The 22,378-nt window shown below is 42.8% G+C and overlaps 1 protein-coding gene across 21 annotated transcripts in view; it reads left to right on the forward strand.

The window, feature by feature from the left end:
* The window catches only part of PARPBP (PARP1 binding protein), a 151,547-nt gene that overhangs the window by 79,278 nt on the left and 49,891 nt on the right, over positions 1-22,378 (forward strand). For 15 of the 21 annotated variants that reach the window (XR_012156117.1, XR_012156118.1, XR_012156131.1 and 12 more), the window contains 2 exons: positions 394-564; positions 8,295-8,449. The exons of 3 other annotated variants lie outside the window; for them this stretch is intronic. Coding sequence is in view for 15 of the 18 variants with exons in the window: in XM_073323342.2 (XP_073179443.1) it covers positions 394-564; positions 8,295-8,449 (326 nt within the window). In the remaining 3 variants the exon portion in view is untranslated. Of the gene's footprint in view, positions 1-393; positions 565-6,843; positions 7,059-7,290; positions 7,397-8,262; positions 8,450-22,378 lie in introns of those variants that run through there. 3 more of the 21 variants (XM_073323424.1, XM_073323412.1, XM_073323404.1) reach the window with 3 other exon arrangements.

The raw sequence follows: 22,378 nt of genomic DNA on the forward strand, positions 1-22,378 counted from the left end.
TTCCATTGACATCAGTGGGGCCTTAGGTTATGAAAAGTGCCTTTGTTGTAAGGATGTTTATGGAAGAAGACCTAGATAATGTCAGATACAAATTGATGCTTATCAAAGAGTTGAAGAGAAAGGGAAATGAGAATGTTCTAAATCTCATGTGGATTATGTAGCATCATGTACAAAAACTTTCAACACATTAAAATTCCACGTTTGGTCCATACTGGCTTACATTCATCATTTCCCAGTCTCCATATGTATAGAAGTCAGTGTCTTGTAATTCAGCATGACTGATATTCTTACTCTTTCAGAACAATGATTTCTGCGTATACCTAATTCATTTTTAAATAGGTTTTTTTATTTTAATGTTTTTGAGACAAGCTAACTTGACACTTTCTTATGCAGTTGCTATTGATCGTGAAGAAGTTTGTTTGTGCATATTTAAGCCTGTTGGTGAATTCCAAGAATGATCTGGCTGTGGCTCATGTTTTAAATATTCCTGATAGAGGACTTGGAAGAGAAGCCTTCACTGACCTAAAGCATGCTGCACAGAAGAGACAAATGTCCATTTTCCTGGTATGTGTCAAATCAGCATTAATCTTTCAAGAATACATATTTGGAGTAGATCAGAAGTAATGAAACAATTATAAAAATGTGAGTGCTGCGTCTTTAAACTCAGATGTAAGGCTGAGAACAAATTGGATTCAGGCTAACCTATCCAGTCAGGACAAATGACCTGGAAAAGCACATCTCTTAGACTAGAGCAAAGAGCTTGCAGAGTAGGGTAGATGCCTACTTGGACATCAGTTGCAAAGGTGAGCAAGGAAACAATTTGTGTGCATGTACACGCAAGTTGTAAAAAAGGATATGGGAGCAACAGAAATCAAAACTGTCTATCCAAAGTAATGACTAGAATCCTGAAGTAGTATGGTATGCATACTGATCTGGATTAACTTCTGCCCAGTTTAGTTCTCAGTATGTTATGCATGCATTTTTCTTTTGCTTTAACTAAATTTTTCTTTGTTTTTAATACATTTTTGTTTTACTACAAGCTTTGTGATTTAGGCTCTCTGGGAATTTCATGCAGACCATATCAGAGCAGTGAAAATTCCCTCCAAGAATAGTGAGTGCAAGAAGAGTTTTGGAGCATATTCTGCTTACAATAAGTGTCAAAAGGGCACAGATATAGAGGTCCTTTCTCATAAGGTGTAGCACTGTCAGGAATACTGTTTTAATTACATATAGTTGATAAGTAGATGAGAACTTTGTTCAAAGGTCTCCAACCTTTAAAGCACCCAGTTGTGTGCTTTTTTTTTTTTTTAAACAAATACAAACTAATTTTGAATCTGATGTTACGAGTCATTTTGAATGGAGCTAGAAATAGATTTAGTATATCATGTTCTTTAAATACTTGTCATTGTGGACCCCACTGTAAATGGGCATGCACCTCATGCATGCAAGATCAGATTCTTTTGAATAGCAGTGTCTGTTGGGGCCATACATGCACCCTGTGTCTTCTCATGCTTCTTCACAAGAGCTTATGCAGCAGCTGTGATCCTACCTCACTTCCCTCTTTCTGCTTATGGCAGCAAGATGGAACCTAGTGAGTGTGTGACTCTTTTTAGATACTTTTAAAAAATGTTTGTTTTAATTAAATTTATGAAGAAATTTTTCATCTTTACACTCCCTTCATTTGGATGTGCCTTGTCCCTGCAAAAAAAAAAAAGGGGGGGGGGAAGTTCCTGGAGACCATGCCTGCGCAGTCGGACAAGGTGCTGGGTGTCAGCTGCTATGCCTCATAGTGGACTCCATACTGTCAAGGTTTAAACCTTGCCCATCCTGTGGGAGACTGATCCCTTTCAAGCATGGACAATCAACGCCTCTTTGCCTAGACTAGGCTATCTACTGCCTGGACAGATACTCTGTGTACAAGTCCTTTTCACTCCACTCAAGCTACATCTATTGGAGCAGTCCATATGTGTCATTTTGGAACCACAGGAGATGGTCATTACCAGAGCAAGGCCAGATAAACCTGTATCTGCCAGCACTTCCTTGAGCATACATTTTATGTAGAGATCAAGCACTAGAAAGAATCTGAAGAAAGCACCAGCAGAGCCAGCACTGGTGACTATGATGCTGGCCAGGTCCCCTTCAACACTGGCCCGTCCTTGGCACTGAAAACCTTGGCACCAAAAATGGACAGCCTTGGTGCCTACCCCAGGCAGGAAATCCAGCACCTGTGCTTATATATAAAGATAAGGCTCATTCATGGAGCTGAACAGATCCCAAACATAGATGCAAATGTTAAGGGAAGTTCCATAAGGAGGAAAGAAAACATGATTTCTCAAAGGGCCGAGCATATGAGTCCTCCACCAGATCAGGAGTGGCAGAGGGAATGAGACCTCTGATCTTTCCATCTTTCATGGAACCCAGAAAAGATCTGAGAAATACTCTGGAGGAATCTGAATTATCTCCAGAGTGTTTCCCTGCAATGGAAAGAAACCATCAGCCCCAGTGCCCTATCAACCTATGGCGCTGCCTTTCAAAGAAGATATGCTCTTCTATGCCATTGTTGGTGTATTCATTCTTGCTGGTGTTGAGGAGAGACTCTCCTCTGCCTTTATAGTGTGACCCTAAGGAGGACACCTGGGAGTCCTTATTAAGAGCACTACCCCAAATGTGTGGCACTGGGCTAGCCCTAGTCAGGCCAGTATCCATATGACATGATACCTTGCCCATATTGCCTTTACTGGAGACTGTCATCTCATGCATTTAAGAATAGATTCCTTCCCCACCCCCCAATGCTTACAGGAAGAGTGGGTGATTGCATCATTAGCCAGTCCTCCCACACTAGAACTGAACATGGCCCCCAAGAGGAAGACATGATGACAGAGGGATCACAACAATCCCTGTCTCCACCCACAGAGTCTTCATCAGTGCCAGAATAGGCCCTGACACCAGCCCCAATGCCAGTGATAGACTAGACTATCTACAGCCTGGACAGGTACTCTATGTACAAGTATTTTGAGTGCCATGATGCCAGTCAGAATTGTTCTCCCTGTTAATGAAGGGATCCTGGAACTGGTCAGAGGACTGTGACAAATCCCGGCAACTCTTCCTCCCACTTTGAAAAGAGTGGAGTCGAGATATTGGGTGCCCCTCAAAGGCTTTGAACACTTTTATGCACATCCAAACCCAGAGTCTTTAGTTGTTTTGAAAGTACAAGAAAAATCAAGGTCCATAAAAGGCATACCAAAGGATACAGATCCAAAAAAATCAGACCTCTCTCTGGATGCAAGACAGAGAGACTGATCAACATAATTCTGTTTGGCAAATTGGGGCTAGTAATTTATCAAAGTACTGTTTTCTTTCTTGGGTGAAGGTCACTCTCTTCTCATCCAAAATCCAAGAGAAACCAGGATGAGTTAACGGAAATCATTAAGGAGGACTAGATGGTCATCAGAATGTAGCTATGGGTGTCCATGGACACAACTGATATGGCTATAGGGTTGATGGCTGGGCAGTCACTAAGAGAGAGGCCTCATGGCTCCAGGTATCTGGTACACTGTCAGCTGCAGGCCACTTTGGAAGACCTGCCCTTTGAGGAGATGGAGCTCTTCAGCCAGAAAATAGACTAAGTACTCCGCTCCGTCTTAAGGCAATGCTATTTTCCTTAGGGATTTACGTGCTGGCCCTCTATAGGAAACCTTAAAAATGTAAGCCCCAGCAGAGGACACAGTCCTGTTTCTGTGGTTGTCAATCAGAGCACCCAGAGAGAGTCCAGGTACTCCACGGGGTGACTTTTTTTTTTTTCCTTCCCCCACCTCCTTGGCTAACCTGACTCGCTCTCAGTAGCTGCAGATTTGATGGGAGTGTTGAGAGTCACACTGGAGTCAATCTGGAGCTTTCACTTATCTTTGGGAACCACCTTGCCCCTTCTTCACCACGCCTAGGCAGCTTTCACAGCTGACAAATGGGCACTAGAGGCTATCCTGTCCATTTCTAGACATTATCCGTACCAACTTTCCTGCCCTGTCCTCCTTCAGGGATCCCTCTCATGAGAAAATATTACAACAAGAAGTGGTCTTACTGCTTTATCTAGGAGCCATGAAGTATCTACAGAGTACCAGGGAAGAGGGTTTCTTCTCCTTCAGAAAGAAGAAAAAATATCAGAAGAAAGGGGTCTTAATACTATACTAGACTTTTGACAGAACAAATACATATGATGCCTGAGTTTCAGGATGGTAACATTTGGTATCCTCTTGACATTCAGGATGCGTACTTCTACATAGCCATCCATCCAGCCCACAAGAAGTACCTACGATTGACAGTGGACTCAATCATTACCAAAACAAGGTACTATCATTCAGGCTTTCCATGGCATTTAAAAATCTTCACTAAGTGCTAAGCAATATAGTGGCTCATTTCAGAAGGAAGGGTAGCCACATTTATGATTACCTCAACAATTGGCTGATCACAGACCTATCTCAGGAGGGGATGGCTGTGAGCCTGAACTACGCTCTCTCCCTATTCTCTCAGCTGAGTCTCTTGGTGAACAACAAAAAAGTGTCTCTCCAATCACAGGTATTAGTGTTCACAGAAGCCTTGATCAATTCCAGGTCTGTGGGAGCATACCTTCCCAATGACAGATTCCTCTCAGTGCAACTGCTATTACTTGCAATAAAAACCAAGTCGTCAACAACAACAACATTATGAACGTGTCTGGGGCAGCGAGGCCCTATGTTGGCATGCATGTATGTTGCACTGCTTGCCAGACTTCCCCTGTGGCCACTCTGATTCTGGCTAGGGTCACTCTATTCCCCAGCAAAACACCCAAATGAAAAAGAATGTTGTGGTTCACCTCTTGGCATTGCAGAACAGAGATGGTGGAAGGAACCCAAAAACAGACATGGAGGTGTGCAGTTCTACATCCCACCTCCTAACAAGTTTAATTACTAGGGCATCAGGAGCAAGTGAGGGAGCCCACCTAGACCATCTACAGATGCGAGGGACCCTGTCCTGGGAAGACTTTCAGCTTCATGTCAATGTCCTGCATGGACTTACTATCTGGTCTTCAAAATTCTGCAGTGCTGAACCTGATGGCCAACAACTCTGTGATGCACTACATCAACAAGCCAGGAGGTTCATACTCATTTCTTCTGTCGGGGGACTATCAGGTTATGGATGTGATGTCATTGACTTGGGATAACTGTAATGTCCCATCTCCCAGGAATCAGCAACAACCTGGCAGACTTCCTCTGTACGCAGTCCTTGGCCAGTCACAAGTTCTTCCTGTGGAGATCCATCATACACCCATTATTCTGTAGCTGGGTCGGTTCCTATGGTAGACATATTTGCCACCCAGGACAATTCCAATTGTCAGAATTTCTGTTTCAGAGGGGTCATGAGCCTGAGATCATTGCCAACTCCTTTCTTCTGTAGTGGAATCCAAGCTTTCTTTATGCCTTTCCACGGACTCCGCTTTATCCTCAGGGTGACTTCCAAAATTGAGACAAACAAGAGTGTGGGGGGGGGGGGGGCGGGGGCTCCATACTGGCAAAGGCAGCACTGTAGTCAGATACTTCATCTAGAATTTGCATCTGATAGTCTGGATGTTGTCTGGTTAAGTGCCATAAACAGACTGCTCTAGATAAGTCCAGGATATCCTGATACAGAGCAGGAAGATGTCCACAGAAGAACTTATTTGTCAAATTGGAAGAAGTTCTTTATTTGGACTGCCCAGTGGGGCCTGGACCCTATTCCAGTTTCAGTACTGGAGATCTGCTACTACTTCCTTCATTTTACTATGCTTTGGCCAGTTGAGGTCCACCTTGCGTCCTAATCAGTGGAACTGGAGGGGCTGTCACTGAGGAGACACCATGGGACCAGGGAACACAGATTTAGACTGGAAACAACTCAGCTACATGGACAGAGCAGTTCACAAGGTTTAATAACGTTCCACTTAACCTGTATTCAGCTTCATTTATGCAGATGAAACATACTTCTCAGCAATTTTTGCTTGCCATTTGCCTGTACAGTTATGCTTGGTCTCCACTCATTTGATGGTATCTGATTTCCTCAAGGGCCTACTTCCTCCTGGGACCTCAACTTTGTCCTCTCCAGACTATCTTCCTAGTTGCAATTGCATCAGCCAGGAGAACGAGGGAGCTCTAAGTACTTGCAGCAGGGCTTTCCCACACAATGTTTCATGGGGTTATGGTGGTGCTCAAACCTCAATCCAAGTTCATCCCCACAGTGGCCTTGGAATTCCGTCTGAATCAACCCATAAATCTGCCTGTCTTCCTCCTGAATTTATATACGCTAGAAGTTTTCCTGAGCCTTACTTTACTACATTGACAGAAACAAACTGTTCAGACTGTCTCCCTTTTTTTTTTCCTGTCTGTCTGTAGACAGCCATTCCAAGGGACAGGCCATCTCATTACATTCTGATACCACTTAAATAATCTTTGTATCTCCCTCTTATCCATTGGCTGGTGAGCTCCTCCCACTGACCATCAAGGCTCACTACACCAGGGCTCAAATAACATCCTCCACCTGCTTCAGAAATGTTTCCAATTCCAAGATCTGCAAACCAACTGACAAGTTGTTTTGTTTGTTTGGAGGGGGGGAAAAACAAACAAACATGCATTTGTCTTAGTTGCCAGAGCTGATGCTAGATTCGGAGAGCAATACTAAAATCTCTGATCAACTGAGGAAGTTGATACTACTCATCTTACTATCCCGAAGGAGAGGAGTGTTTGTCAGTCACCTATAATGGGAGCCACACTGACACGTACAGGGAGAGAAAAGTTACGTACCTTACACTAACTGATGCCCTCCATCCTTGCTTTTCAGAGTCCTCAGCTACCATGGGCTTCAAACTGCAAAGAAACTGAGGGAGGGTTGCAGCAGCTCTGCCTTTGATGTCCTTGTGTGGGAGCACAAGGAGGCACAAGGTGTGTACGTGGCCCTGACAAACACTGCTATTCGAAAGAATTTGATCTTGTGTACATGAGGCGCATGAGCAGCTACAGTGGAATACACTGATCCAGTGAAAAACCACTGTTACTGTAGGGTAAGTAACCTTTATTTATGCTGAAGCAGCCGAACTCCTATGATCTTATGGTTGAATAAATATGGAAAAAATTGTGAAACCTCAGTTCTAGGATTATTTCAGCTCTTAATGTTGTATAAAAAAAGTATGTGTTTGGACTGGATTCATTACCCTCTCTTTCTGAGTTGCCAAAGGGGAAACTTCTCTACTGTATAAAGAAGTCTTCTCTTTTTGGCATCTTTGTCTAGGATAAATTACATGAAGCCAAAATATTTTCCATTGAGGAGGCAAGGTCCTATGAACCACATGCAATCCACAGCAAATCTTTAACAGAGCAAAGATATGAATGTTGGCAGATCTGCTTTCTTTTTTTGCTAGAATTATTTCAGTTGTACTGTTTTCAAGTCCTCAGAGGTCATAAGATGTGTATAATCTGAAGTTAAAAATTATATACACAATTACTATTGCATCTTTGCAAACAGAGATAGGATTGTCAAAAGTTTTCTTTACCTAAAAGAGATAGGAGTAGAAAACTAATTCTTCTGAAAGTTGCTGTAAAATTGTAAGTGTAAATTCTGCTTGGGGCAGTCTTATTTTTATTATTTTTATTTACTATATGTATAGATCTACTACATAAATATATGAAAACTTCACTATATTTATATAGTAGATAAAACTGACTTGACTTGATTTTCAGCAGTGATGAACATCCTGAGCTCTCATTTGATTTTTCTCCTCTCTCCCCTGAAAGAAAATTGTGGGTGTCTGGAAAATTAGGCCACTTCAGTGACTCACTTTTAGTCACTCTCACTTTAGAAAATGTTCATAATGCATAGTATGTCCCTGATCCTAGTTATAGCCACGAGTAGGCCTGTTGAGTTCAGCTTGCAGGCAAAAAGTTACTCACGTGCATATATCTATAAAATAATGCACAGTGATATTTTTAAGCTTAATTTGGCAAAAGGCAGTGCTTAATTACTTGGACGCAATTTTATATTTTGTTTGCAGACCTCCTATTAATGCTGCACTATTTTAAATCATGAGCTTGCAAATGGTTGTCACCAAGCATAAAGTTTACTACCATAAGTTGACCATTGACTTCGCTAGGACTGTTCATGCTAGCAAGCAGCTGCCTTTTGACTTGGGAGACGATTACGACTTCAAAACAATTGATAATTTTCTCTTCTTAATGTTATACACTTCTTCTTTTACCACTATAGTTCTACCTACCTACATATTTTTTTGGTAATAGATGGCAACATCTTTCATCCGAATGATAGAACTTGGAGGAAAAGGTTATGCACCTTCACCATTTGATACTTTAAGAACCCATGTAAAGGGACTTTCAGACTTTGTTAATTTTATCGACAAGCTGGAAGAAATCATCGGCGAAGTCCTGGATCCACGGTAATGGAGTTTCCCTCTTTTCTTTCTGGGTGTGGGGGTATTCTTGGTTTGTTTGTTTTTTGTTTTCAGAATTCTCTAAATTCAGTTATTGTTTGTTGATAGTGGTGTGAGATTTTGTTTTGTTTTTGTTTTGTTTTTTCGCCCTAGGAGTCGTAAATGTTTATAGCTTAAACTGTGTAGCTCTAGAAACTTTATTATTCATTGTCCCTATTGTTTTCACCCTGTTTGGGCAGCAGGACCAGCTGTCTTTTGGATTAAAATTTTCTGATTCCAGACCTTGGTGTGCTCATTAGGTCCCATAGAAGACAGCAATGAAAGGATCCTATCTTGTGGTCTCTTTCAGGGATAGATTCTAGCTACGCCTGCTTCTTGCTTATTCCAGTAGTTGCTGTTGAGTTCCAGGTGGTTTCTGGTTTCCTGAGCGTTCCAGTGGTATCCTCAAGATGTAAAATGCTCTCAACACTTTCTATATATTTTGATAACCATATAGTCGTTATCATTGTAGTGGTTCAGCTGTCTGGTTGTGTGTTTTTTGGAGAATCCTCTTTTGTTAGCACTTGTAAAACCTTACCTCGAATCTGTCTTTGGGCTCTTCTGTAGTCACCACTACTGCCGCACAGAAAACATCCAGTGCGGTTTCCCTCTGTACTATTCTGTAAGGGGTGTGGGAGGACTGAGAGAGGACGAGGGAGGAAGGAGGAATGGGGTGCTTTGATTACACCTCTAGCACTGACTGAAGGCACTGTTGCTAGATGCTGATTTTTCCATTGCACAGAGAGTAAATAATGTTGTTTGTGCAGTCTTGTCTCCCACATGTAAGGGTAAGTAAGAGAGGCAGGGAAGAACAAGGATCCAAATGGGATTCCCAGAAATAGTGAGGAGCGCTTAAAGAAAACAAGATGCTTTACAAGTATGTTTTGGGTGCAAAGGTGGTGGAGTAGCATTGTATATCAAGGATGAGTTAGACTGTAAAGAAATAAGAAGTGATGGAATGGTTAAGACGGTCTGTCTGGTCAAAAATCACATTGGGGAAGAAAGCTACTAGAGCCTCTCCTGGGATAGTGCTTGGAGTGTGCTATAGACCACAGGGATCCAATCTGGTTATGGATAGAGACCTCTTTAATGTTTTTAATGAAGTAAATACGAATGGGAATTGTGTGATCATGGGAGACTTTAACTTCCCAGATATAGACTGGAGGACAAGTGCTAGTAATAATAATAGGGCTCAGATTTTCCTGGATGCGACAGCTGATGGATTCTTTCACCAAGTAGTTGCTGAACCAAGAAGAGGGGATGCCATTTTAGATTTGGTTTTGGTGAGTAGTGAGGACCTCATAGAAGAAATGGTTGTAGGGGACAATCTTGGTTTGAGTGATCATGAGCTAATTCAGTTCAAACTAAATGGAAGGATAAACAAAAATAGATCTGTGACTAGGGTTTTGATTTCAAAAGAGTTAACTTTAAAAAAAATTAAGGAAATTAGTTAGGGAAGTGGATTGGACTGAAGAACTTGTGAATCTAAAGGCGGAGGAGGCCTGGAATTACTTCAAGTCAAAGTTGCAGAAACTATCAGAAGCCTGCATCCCAAGAAAGGGGAAAAAATTCATAGGCAGGAGTTGTAGACCAAGCTGGGTGAGCAAGCACCTTAGAGAGGTGATTAAGAAAAAGCAGAAAGCCTACAAGGAGTAGAAGATGGGAGGGATTAGCAAGGAAAGCTACCTTATTGAGGTCAGAATATGTAGGGATAAAGTGAGAAAGGTGAAAAACCATGTAGAGTTGGACCTTGCAAAGGGAATTAAAACCAATAGTAAAATGTTTGATAGCCATATAAATAAGAAGAAAACAAAGAAAGAAGAAGTGGGACCGCTAAACACTGAGGATGGAGTGGAGGTCAAGGATAATCTACGCATGGCCCAATATCTAAACAAATACTTTGCCTCAGCCTTTAATAAGGCTAATGAGGAGCTTAAGGATAATGGTAGGACGACAAATGGGAAGGAGGTTATGGAGGTAGATATTACCACATCCGAGGTAGAAGCCAAATTTGAACAGCTTAATGGGACTAAATCGGGGGGCCCAGATAATCTTCATCCAAGAATATTAAAGGAACTGGCACATGAAATTGCAATCTCATTAGCAAAATTTTTTTAATGAATCTGTAAACTGAGGGGTTGTACCGTATGACTGGAGAATTGCTAACATAGTTCCTATTTTTAAGAAAGGGGGGGAAAAAAGGTGATCCGGGTAACTACAGGCCTGTTAGTTTGACATGTGTAGTATGCAAGGTCTTGGAAAAAATTTTGAAGGAAAAAGTAGTTAAGGACATTGAGGTCAATGGTAATTGGGACAAAATACAACATGGTTTTACAAAAGGTAGATCATGTCAAACCAACCTGATCTCCTCCTTTTTGAGAAGGTAACAGATTTTTTTAGAGAAAGCAAACGCAGTGGATCTAATTTACCTCGATTTCAGTAAGGCATTGATACGGTTCCACATGGGGAATTATTAGCTAAATTGGAAAAGATGGGGATCAATATGAAAATTGAAAGGTGGATAAGGAACTGGTTAAAAGGGAGACTACAGCAGGTCATACTGAAAGGTGAACTGTTAGACTGGAAGGAGGTTACTAGTGGAGTTCCTCAGGGATCAGTTTTGGGACCAATCTTATTTAATCTTTTTATTACTGACCTTGGCACAAAAAGTGGGAATGCGCTAATAAAGTTTGTGGATGACCCGAAGCTGGTATTGTCAATACAGAGAAGGACCGGGATATCATACAGGAAGATCTGGATGACCTTGTAAACTGGAGTAATGGAAATAGGATGAAATTTAATAGTGAAACGTGCAAGGTCATGCATTTAGGGATTAATAACAAAAATTTTAGTTATAAACTGGGGGCACATCACTTGAAAGTAACGGAGGAGAAGGACCTTGGAGTATTGGTTGATCACAGGATGACTATGAGCCACCAATGTGATATGGCTGTGAAAAAAGCTAATACAGTCTTGGAATGCATCAGGTGAGGTATTTCCAGTAGAGATAAGGAGGTGTTAGTACCGTTCTACAAGGCACTGGTGAGACTTCCTCTGGAATACTGTGTGCAGTTCTGGTCTCCCGTGTTTAAGGAGGATAAATTCAAACTGGAACAGGTACAGAGAAGGGCTACTAGGATGATCTGAGGAATGGAAAACTTGTCTTATGAAAGAAGACTCAAGGAGCTTGGCTTGTTTAGCCTAATCAAAAGAAGGCTGAAGGGAAGAATCGTTTAAACTCAGTACCAATGTGGACATAAGAACAAATGGATATAAACTGGCCATCCGGAAGTTTAGACTTGAAATTAGACAAAGGTTTCTAACTATCAGAGGAATGAAGTTCTGGAACAGCCTTCCAAGGGAAGCAGTGGGGGGCAAAAGACCTATCAGGCTTCAAGACTAAGCTTGATAAGCTTATGGAAGGGATGATATGATGGGATAGCCTAATTTTGGCAATTAATTGATCTTCAACTATTAGTGGTAGATATGCTCAATGGCCTGTGATGGGATGTTAGATGGGGTGGGATCTGAGTTACTACAGAGAATTCTTTCCTAAGTGTCTGGCTGGTGAGTGTTGCCCACATGCTGAGGGTTTAGCTGATTGCCATATTTGAGGTTGGGAAGAAATTTTCCTCCAGGGCAAATTGGCAGAGGCCTTGGGGGGTTTTCGCCTTCCTCTGTAGCGCGGGACACGGGTCACTTGCTGGAGGATTCTGTGCACCTCGAAGACTTTAAACCAGTGCTTCTCAAGCTATTTTGATGTGGGGGACCGGCAATTTTTTTTTTTTCCAGTGTGCGCGCAGACCAGCAGCCGATGGCTCGCAGACTGGCACCGGTCTGCAGACCACCACTTTGAGTCGCACTGCTTTAAAGCACAATTTGAGGACTTCAATAGCTCAGACATAGGTTAGAGGTTTGTTACAGGAGTGGCTGGGCGAGATTCTGTGGCCTGCGTTGTGAGGGAGGTCAGACTAGATGATTATAATGGTCCCTTCTGACCTTAAAGTCTGTTTCTAAAGATGAAACCTGCCCTGAGAGACAACACAATGTTTCTGTTGAACCCAGAGAGATCCTGGGCTTTCTAGGTCACAACAGTAAAAATGGAAGGAAAACTCCCACTGAGGAGGGCAGATGGACCCTCCATCCCCACTTCTACTGACTGAGACAAATGGAACTTTTGGCTTGTGCTCAGCTTTGTAAGGAGAGACAGACTACAGCTGTAGAGATCGACTCTGCAGGGGGCCCCTAGCAGGAAGAATACTGGTGCTTTTTATAAGATCGACTCTGCAGGGGGCCCATGTTCTGCGGCTCATCTGAGAGGCACGCACACGCAGTATTGCAGGATACTTCTTTTACATCCTACACTGAAGGAGTCTGGGCTGGGACTTGGTCTTCTGCTTCCAGTTAGTGTGGTTATTTCAAACATGATATATTCCATTAATTACCCAGATGTTGGACCTGGCTGGGGAAGAGGAAAGGAGCCAGAAAGCCCTTTCAAGAGCAGAGATTACCAAAAATTGAGCCAATGGAGAAGTCTTTGGTCTAGGCATCCATGTACTCTGGAGAGACTGGGTGGCTGCTAAGGAGTAGGGCAGGCTACTTTGGAGAGCAGTTGCCGAAGCAGACTGAGGGAAACAGGAAATGGGTATCCAGCAAGGTGAGAGGGCTGGCATCTTCTATGGATGCAGTGAAGACCAGGTCCCTTTGCATAAAAACCTTGAGACAAGAACTGTATGGCTTTCATGGGAAGCAGAGGGGAAGGAATCACTGGAACTACAGGAAGCCTTAGGATCATGAGAGGGAATAAGAATGATCTGAGGCTGAGGAGCTGCAGTTGGAGTGGCAGAAATATCTAAGGAGGTGAAGAAGCAGGAGGCTACTGTAAGGTCCAGGAAGAGGGAGAAGAAATAACAGCTAAAGGGCGACTTCCAGAATTGGGGCAACTGGGAAACCTCAAGTCCAGGAGCCCCTGTACCCTGTGAAGGCAGAGAAGTTTCTGCTAGAGCTGGGTTGGCTCTAGTACATGTCTGCAAGCCCCAGGAAGGGCACCTGGCAGGTATTCCAGCCCCATATGTATACCTTCTAGTTACCTGCTCTCATGGATGTCTTCCCTCTGTCCTTTTCTTCCAGCCATCATCCCCTGCAAGGGTATGGTCTCCAGAGCGCCCCGTACTCCAGGGAAGAGGAAGGAGAGCATGTGCAGATTCTGTCCTGCCCTGGGTCAGGCAGTTAGGCCAATTCCTAGAAACAGCAATACACTAGATCCTCCCAGTTCCACCTCCATCAGAGTCTACGGAGAAAGAGAATGGAGCAGTCAAATCCCTAGCTACTTGGGAAGCCTCCGTGAGTCTGTTTAGGCACACAGGAGTCTGCACAGGCACCAGCATTAGCTAGATTTTCCAACATGAATAGATATCTTCCTGTCCCCATTATAGGGAGTTCAAAGGAATTGTTCTAGTGGCAGCAGCTTCTTTGTGCTGCTGACTCCCAATTCCAGAAGAAAACCTAGTCAGAGAAGGGAAGGAACCATTTCAGCTCCAGCAGCTCTCATATGGCCTGTAGCTACAGTGTACGGATCCTTGTGAGAAGCCCCTCATACTGGCTAATGGGACATTCTCAACCTGCAGTTGCAGGAGAGAGGCAGATTCTAGCTTCCCACTCCACGTAGCCAGGATGGTATAGATATTGCAACCGGAGGAGGGAAGCTATCAGCAGAGTCAGTTCCTGGGGACCTGTCACTGTGTGTTGCAGTGCCCTGTACATGTTCACTCTAACATTAAAATAATGGGCACCAAGTGATCTGTTGCTGACAGAGAGCCCTTAACAGAACTGAGGCTATCTAATGCAGAAAACACGAGTGGATGCTGCCATTTCTGGGGTTGCTAGAACAGCAGCAACCCTAGTAGAAGCAGCAGCCCTGGAGGATCTACTGAATAGAAAAACTGAAGTTTTTCTGAAAGGAGGCTTCAAGTCCTTGAGTTTAACAAGCTCCAAATTACACTGTGTATGCACTGAGAATAGCAGTCTGCTACTTGCAAAAGCTCTTCAAGTCTCTGGAAGCTAAGGGCAAGTAATTCAAGCTAGTTAAGGCACTGCTGTTCCTCTGTTAAGCCTCTCATCCTGTGAGGTGATGTGCAATGTGATTAGAATTAGTTCTGCTCCATGGCCTTATCTATGTCAGCTAGGAGGTCCCTGCAGAAGAAGCAGTCTTCCAAAGGACTAACCATTCTACCTTTGAAAGTCAGGTGATCACAGAAGTCTGTTCCTTCTTGGAAACTCAGAGGTAGCTAACAAGCAATAGGAGCTTTTAGCTGGAAGCAATATTTAGCATCAGAATGGTTAAGGTATTCCTCATCCAGTAGAAAATAATCAAGCTGCAAAATCAGGGTCCCATATTTGCTACAGGAAGAAATATACTGTAGTATTATGGAGCTGGCTGTCAGGAAGTCTCAGAGTAATCATGAGTTACTTCAGCTGTTCATGTTGTCATAGTGGAAAGCAGAAATGGGAGACAAAAACTCATACAAAAAAGGGTTGGTCAGTCATTGAAAACCTACACCTTGAATGTTCTGGAGTGAAAGATATCAATTATGGACACCAGCTCACAGACCGAAGTGACCAGGTTGGCACTACTTACTTTACCAAGAGCCCAAAATTTTATCTGGGGGGGCAATTGAACAACACAATGACAGGCATAAGTAAATTGCAATGGGGGATACGTGAAGGGTAGGACATGATCAAGAATATAGATCTGCTAGTCTTGAGTAAAACAAAATCTATTTCCAGTCTGTGAGGCAGTCACATAATGGGAAAGAGACTCCAGTGATGGATTGGCTGAGTGGAATCCAGTTGAATTCCAAAGTATGACAATCCTGACCAAATATGGCACAGACCCCAAGTGGGCCCATGAGCTTACAACAGACATAGAAAGATAGGGCTGAGCATTTGACTGATCCAAAAATAATTGGTCTATTCATTGGTCAGATAATGTCAAAAATGATTAAATACTTTAAAGCACTAATTTATTAGGACAGTAACAAAAAAGAGGCAGACCATAAAGTCTTAACTAGGTTTAGCCTTAGACACTTATGCCTAACTAAAAAAAGAAGTTGTTTAACTAAGGGTACGTCTACACTACCTGCTGCCGGATCGGCAGGTAGTGATTGATCCCCAATCACTCTGCTGTCGACTCCTGTACTCCACTGTGGCAAGAGGCAGAAGTGGAGTCGACAGGGGAGCAGCGGCAGTCGACCCCGTGCCAAGTCGACCTAATATACGTCGACTTCAGCTACGCTATTCTCATAGTTGAAGTTGCGTATTTTAGGTCAATTTTCCTCCCCTCCATCCCCCCCCAGTGTAGACCAGGCCTAAGTTACTTTAGCTCATAAAAATGCAGTACATAATGAAATAAGGTTCTAAAAATATGAAAGAATTATTCTTATTTTTAGCAATGTTAGATTAACATTTAAATGTGAGTATTGTTATAAAAAGAAAATTAAACACACAGCAATTTTAGTTTTTAAAAAAGTAATTTTGAAATGCATGCCTGTCAGATAGGCATCAGACCAGACTTGTCAAATATCTTGCTTTTCATATCTCCTTTATCAGCTTCAGTGCTTCGTCTGTATCTTTGTTGTCCTCATTGAATCCATCAGTATCTCCTTCCTCTTCATCTGCTGAACTTTGAATCAACTCTTTAGCTGCCATTTTCTTAAATTGTGATACATGGTTACCAGATTCCCAGCAGTGGAGGTCTTCAGTGTATTTCTCGTTTTGAAATGGATGATTCCCCAAGTCGACCAGTTTTGTTCCACATATGCTGAAGTACACAGAAGTGTTAAAAGAATTTCTGCTACTGTAGCTAGAGTTCTAGGAGGACATGACCCTTTATACGAGGAAGCAGCAAGTTGTTTTGATTCATCTGCTGGATTGTACTTCATTGTTTTATGACTGAACAGTCTGCTGCTTGCTTTATAAGTTGCTACCTCCATCAGAATTGTATTTTTTTTGTTTGTATATCCTTTTAATATTTACAACAGCCACTCTGAGATCACAAATTGGATCAAATTCATCATCAGAAAGGTCTTGGTCCTGGAAGTGTGGATCAAGAAGGAACAATCACTTAATATTGCTGTGATAGTATTTTGCGATTTCCCCCCCACCCCTTCAGCTTCTGTAAATGGACTGTGTTCAGTATCTCACAAATATGTTTAACGTCCAAGAACTTGTTCTTTGCATCAGACAGAATAGAACAATCATTTTCATTTTCTCAATGAACTGAGCTACAGATTCAAGCAATGAAATTAATTTTAACTTCTGCATCCTTTAGGCATAGTCAAGAATTTCAGTTTGGATTACTGGGGGGGCACACCTAGCCATCCTTTCTTCAGCAGCAACTGAGTGAAGAGCCTTCTTGCATATTTTAAGATACTCATCGAGTACAAAAGGTTTACTCAATGTGGATGAAACTGAGTGCTGTACTAAATTATGCTGGAAAAAATGGCTGCTGGTACTTGTTTGCTTTTTGTAAAACTTGACAATGCTTTTAATTTTTGACATGAGATGAGAAGATTGTCATATCTTCAACATCACTAGTGAAAAGCTGCATTATATGGGCAGAAGGTGTGGATTCTCATTTATCAACAAAAAGCCCAAGCTGCTTTCATGTTAGCTGCATTGTCTGCCACAACAGAAATAATTTTCTGTGGACCCAATTCATTGATTGTATTTTTAAACTAGACGGCAATATATTGGGCTGTGTGGTGATGCTCAGCTGCGCATTGGAATGAGTAAAACACTAGCTGTGGAGTTGTTACCATGAAGCTGATGACACCCTTATTTTGAATATTGCTCCATCCATCAGACACTAGACACACATGAGGAGCTTGCACGATAAGAACACCAACTCCTGTTCACATTGATCGCTTCAGCATTCAGAAGACTTCTCACAAGCAGTTTCCTACTTGGTATTTTGCACACTGGATACAATTTATGAAAAAAATCTTGCATATAAGGTTTTAAGTATATGAAATGGTGTAATGCTGGTGTAACTACCTCTAGCAAACATACTGTCAAGTTTGTCTTTGGATAGAATGTCCCATTATCAGAAAAGCCTCTTAACACAGATTTGAACGTCTGAAGACTTTCCAGAAGTAGAAGTTTTCAATGCTGAACCAGATGAAGCAGCAAAAGTCTTATTAGAAGACTGAAGAAATGAAATTAGGGTCACTATCACTGTCACTCACATCACTATCTTCATCAGCGGACTTCATGCTTCAAAACACTGCTGAAAAAGACTGAGTTTACACAGAAGACCAACTTTGATGCAGACCAGTTTTCCCTTTCTTCCTGTTTGACTGCAATAATCTCATTTTTGACAGAAACTGGACACATCCCAAGAATGCAACAAGTTTTGTTCCATTCTATCTAATGTCACATACTCAAAAGAATAGAACTTGTACTTTAGATACAAAAGTTTTCCCATGTTCATGTCTAATAAACTTCCATATAAATGATTTTTTTTACTTTCCAAGGCTGCATAGTTTGTTACTGTTTTTAATGTTTCACTACTTTCTGGAATGCTCTCTAGATCAGTGGTTCTCAAAGCTGGTCCGCCGCTTGTTCAGGGAAAGCCCCTGGCGTGCCGGACCCGTTTGTTCACCTGCCGCGTCTGCAGGTTCGGCTGATTGCAGCTCCCACTGGCTGCGGTTCGCCGCTCCAGGCCAATGGGGGCTGCGGGAAGTGACGTGGGCCAATGGGTATGCTGGCTGCCCTTCCTGCAGCCCCCATTGGCCTGGAGCCGCGAACCACGGCCAGTGGGAGCTGCGATGGGCCGAACCTGCGGAAGCAGCAGGTGAACAAACGGGTCCGGCACGCCAGGGGCTTTCCCTGAACAAGCGGTGGACCGGCTTTGAGAACCACTGAAGTATCTTTTGTATTTTAATCAACCAGTAGCCATTCAGTTCTATTTGTAACAGCTGCTGTTCCAGAAGATTCCAGACAATCAAAATGTTTTCAGGCACAGTTCCCCATCTGTCCCAGGATGCTTAGAGACTCCACATTGCATAGAGGGAGAAGGGGATAGGTAGCCACTCCTCCTCCCATGCAGCAAACACAATGGGCTCAAACTTCAGCAGGAGGAGGAACAGAGCAGGAAGGAAGAGAAGGGACCTCAATATAAATGTGATGTCAGCCCCATTATTAGCATAGAACTTTTCATATTCTTTACAAGGTTTGGCTGGGGATCGATGCAGGAGGTGGACGCATGGTTTATGAAGGGGCTATTTGTTGAGAGGGAGAGGAGTGAGGGTTTATTTACATGGGCATTTAACGTGGATTGTTTGCTTTGTTGAGGATGGGAGAAGTGTTGGGGGCAGGCGTTAATAAGTATGATATTTTGTTGGTTAAGGAAAAGGCTTAATGGCTGTGTACGTTTTTGTGTTGTGGAAGGAGGTTAAATGATTGAACCCTCCTCTCCCACCCCCACTCCCTTTTGGAATTAATTTCTCTGTCTGGTCAGTTTAGATTGTAAACTCTTCAGGAAGGGACCATGTCTTTTAACTTTATGCTTTGTAAACAACCATGGACATTCCTTGCAACTAAGAAATGGTTGAGGAGGCCCTGGAACTAACAAATATATCCACAGTTTCTTGTAATAGATGACTTTCGGGATAAGAACCAAGTAACAGAGCCCAGCTTGCCTAGTCTAATTGTGAAGTACATGAACCTGAATGATTCCATGATAAGCAAATACATACAATGACAATTGACACCTTTCTGTGTACTTGAGGATTTGAAGAACCTATTTCTCTTGGTGTACTGCTGTAAAAACATCCATAGATCCACTGGTATCAGCAGTTCTGAAGATCCTTATTCCTTCAGATCAGTTTGGAGATGGGCCTGAGTGCCAGTTACATTAAGGTTCAGTCTCTCTAGTATGCCATCATGAAGTTTCCAGGCTTCTAAAAGCTGTAGATAAGCTCCAGCTCCATGGTCTGACCCTTGGAGTTTGATTTATGGTCACATAAATCTCTGAGTTTAGGGAGGAGCAGTCTGAGTAGACCAGCAGCAGGGGTGCTGTGCCTGGGTGGGGCCCTGGCTTCCCTGTGTAAAACTAGCCACTAAGTGGCACTGTTGCATAGCTCTTAAAATTAGTAATAAGAGCCTGAAGCAGCCACTTCAAGCACTCTGATCAACACTTTTGGTGAACATGCAGTTCTGGAGAGGATCTTTGTGAGCCCCATGAACCATCATCTTTGCAGTTGCTTATGCAGCTTATTCAGCCGGAGGCTGAAATTAACGATGAATATGGGTAAGTGGATCAGGCTTCCTTTTGAGAAGGAATGACTCAATTTCTCTTACTTTGTGTGCAGCCATTGTAAAGCCACACCCACACCCATTTGAAGGCTTAGGTGATTGTATTTTAGGTAAGAGAAAATGAGGCAGTTGTGGTTGCAGAGCTTTATACAGCCTTGCACTGAAGGTTTGGATCCACTTGTTAGTTACTTGGAGGCCACCTGAATACCAACTGCGTTCTGGACGGCTGTGGAACTTTCAGCTCAGAGTTGTCCATCTCTTAGGAGTGTGGATCTGCAGAGGCAATATACTCCGTAAACCTTCCATTTATATAGGGACTCTTTAAACTTTCACTGTTACAATTTTTCATGTAAGGGACGTCTGTTTTCAGTTATTTTGGAACATTTACAATGTATTGCAATTCAGTGAAATGGAAATATTTAAATGAATCTTGAAAACTACCGCAAAACTGCTTTGTATCTGTCAATTCATAGTACAAAACAGATGCTAACCTGTATTTTGACATTTAAAATGTTAGGGGAAAAGTTGCTGATCGTAAATAGTGCCAGTCTTAAAATACATTGTTAAAAGGATTGGACTAATTACTTCATAAAAATTTTGTACATTTTTAGAATTTTAGAAGTGCAAAGGTGTGGGTAACAGGCTTTTTTTTTAAAAAAAAAAAAAAAGAGCCATGTAACAAATACCAAAGCTATAGTGCAGGGGTGGCCAACCTGAGCCTGAGAAGGAGCCAGAATTTACCAATGTACGTTGCTGAAGAGCCACAGTAACATGTCAGCAGCCCGCTGGCAGCCCCACCGATCAGCGTCTCCCTCTTCCTCCCCATGCCTCCCACAGTCAGCTGTTTCACAGCATGCAGGAGGCTCTGGAGGGAAAGGGGAGGTGCGAGGGTACGGCAGGCTCTGGGGAAGGGGACAGGAGCCTTGGGGGAAGGGGTGGAGTGGGGCCAGGACCTGGGGCAGAGCCAGGGGTTGAGCAGTGAGCACCACTGGCACATTGGAAAGTTAGCGCCTGTAGCTCCAGCCCCAGAGTCGGCACCTATGCAAGGAGTCGCATATTAACTTCTGAAGAGCCACAGGTTAGCCACCACTGCTATAGTGGATTTTCTTTAAAAAAAATATATATATATATATATATAATTTTTTTAAGTTTAAAACCTTTTAAATACCAAGTGGGCAACCTTTTATAGTAAAATTTAATCCCCAGATATAGTTTTTATAATGGAAAATCTGATGGACTTATTAATTAGTAGATGCCATTATGATTGTTCTTTGTGCTTCATTCCAGTTTAGTATTGGAATTGCTTCAGAGTATTGAAAATCTATTACACCACTTTAGGAGAAACAAACCTGTGTACTGTAAATTACTTTAATTTTAAAAAGAATTGTGATTGCAATGATTGTACGTTTCAAAGAGTAGGTCTGACAGAAAAAAGTCTTGTTGCTGTTGGTTTTTAATTAAGTTTGGATTGTTGTAAGTTCCTGTTCCTTTCTAAACTTCCTGATTCAGGCAGGTGCTGGGAGAGGGCACTGTTGTGACCTGAAAGTAGAAGTTCAGAGCACAGCCCTCTGAGCAGACATGGATTCCCAGCTACCAAGACCCTTCCTTTTAAAGGGACGCTCTGGCCCCATCTCTGAGGCTAGGTCTACACTTCATAGTAAACCTGGTCTGTGGGACCCATACCTGCAGACCCAGAGTTTCCAAGCCCACACTTGAGCATCCACACTGCTTTGTAAACACAGGCCTCACAATTATGCTGATGTATCCCAGGGTTCCTAGCATCCTCGTCTGCTGTAGCTGCCTTAGGGCTTGGTTCATAGTGGATTGTGGGAGAACTTGTCTGTTCATCCCATGAAACTTGACCAGAAGTGGTTTGACTGGTTTGAGCCCTCCAACACACGCAGCCAAGCCTTGTCGGATACATGTATTGCCAGCAGATGGAGTCATCAGCATCAATCCTGACTCGGTGGAAAAACTTCTCCAGCTCACTCTCACTCCTATATCAGGAATCGGGCATACCATCTGTGAGATGCTGGTGGACAATTCAGCAGCTGTATTTGACCTACTGAATGCACCTCTTGGAGGCTGGGATGCTGACATGCCAGCCATGACCCAGCTGACGCAGCTCATGCCTGTTGCCATAGACACACTTTCCCCAAATGTAGAACAGCAGCTCTGGAGCAGAGTCATGATCACAGACTGATGGGATCATGTTGTCATGCGGACCTGGGATCTACAGTGGCTCCAGAACTTTAGCATGAATCATAGGACTGGAAGGGACCTCAAGAGGTCACTTAGTCCAGTCACCGGCACTCATGGCAGGACTAGGTATTATCTAGACTATTCCTGACAAGCGTTTGTCTAACCTGCTCTTAAAAATCTCCAGTGATGGAGATTCCACAACCTCCCTAGGCAATGTATTCCAGTGCTTAACCACCCTGACAGTTAGGAAGTTTTTCCTAATGTCCAACCTATAACTTCCTTGCTGCAATTTAAGCCCATTGCTTCTTGTCCTATCCTCAGAGGTTAAGAAGAACAAATTTTCTCCCTCCTCCTTGTACTTTTATGTACTTGAAAACT

This window comes from Lepidochelys kempii, chromosome 1 (genome assembly GCF_965140285.1).
Source record: "Lepidochelys kempii isolate rLepKem1 chromosome 1, rLepKem1.hap1, whole genome shotgun sequence".
Classification (NCBI taxonomy): Eukaryota; Metazoa; Chordata; order Testudines; family Cheloniidae; genus Lepidochelys; species Lepidochelys kempii.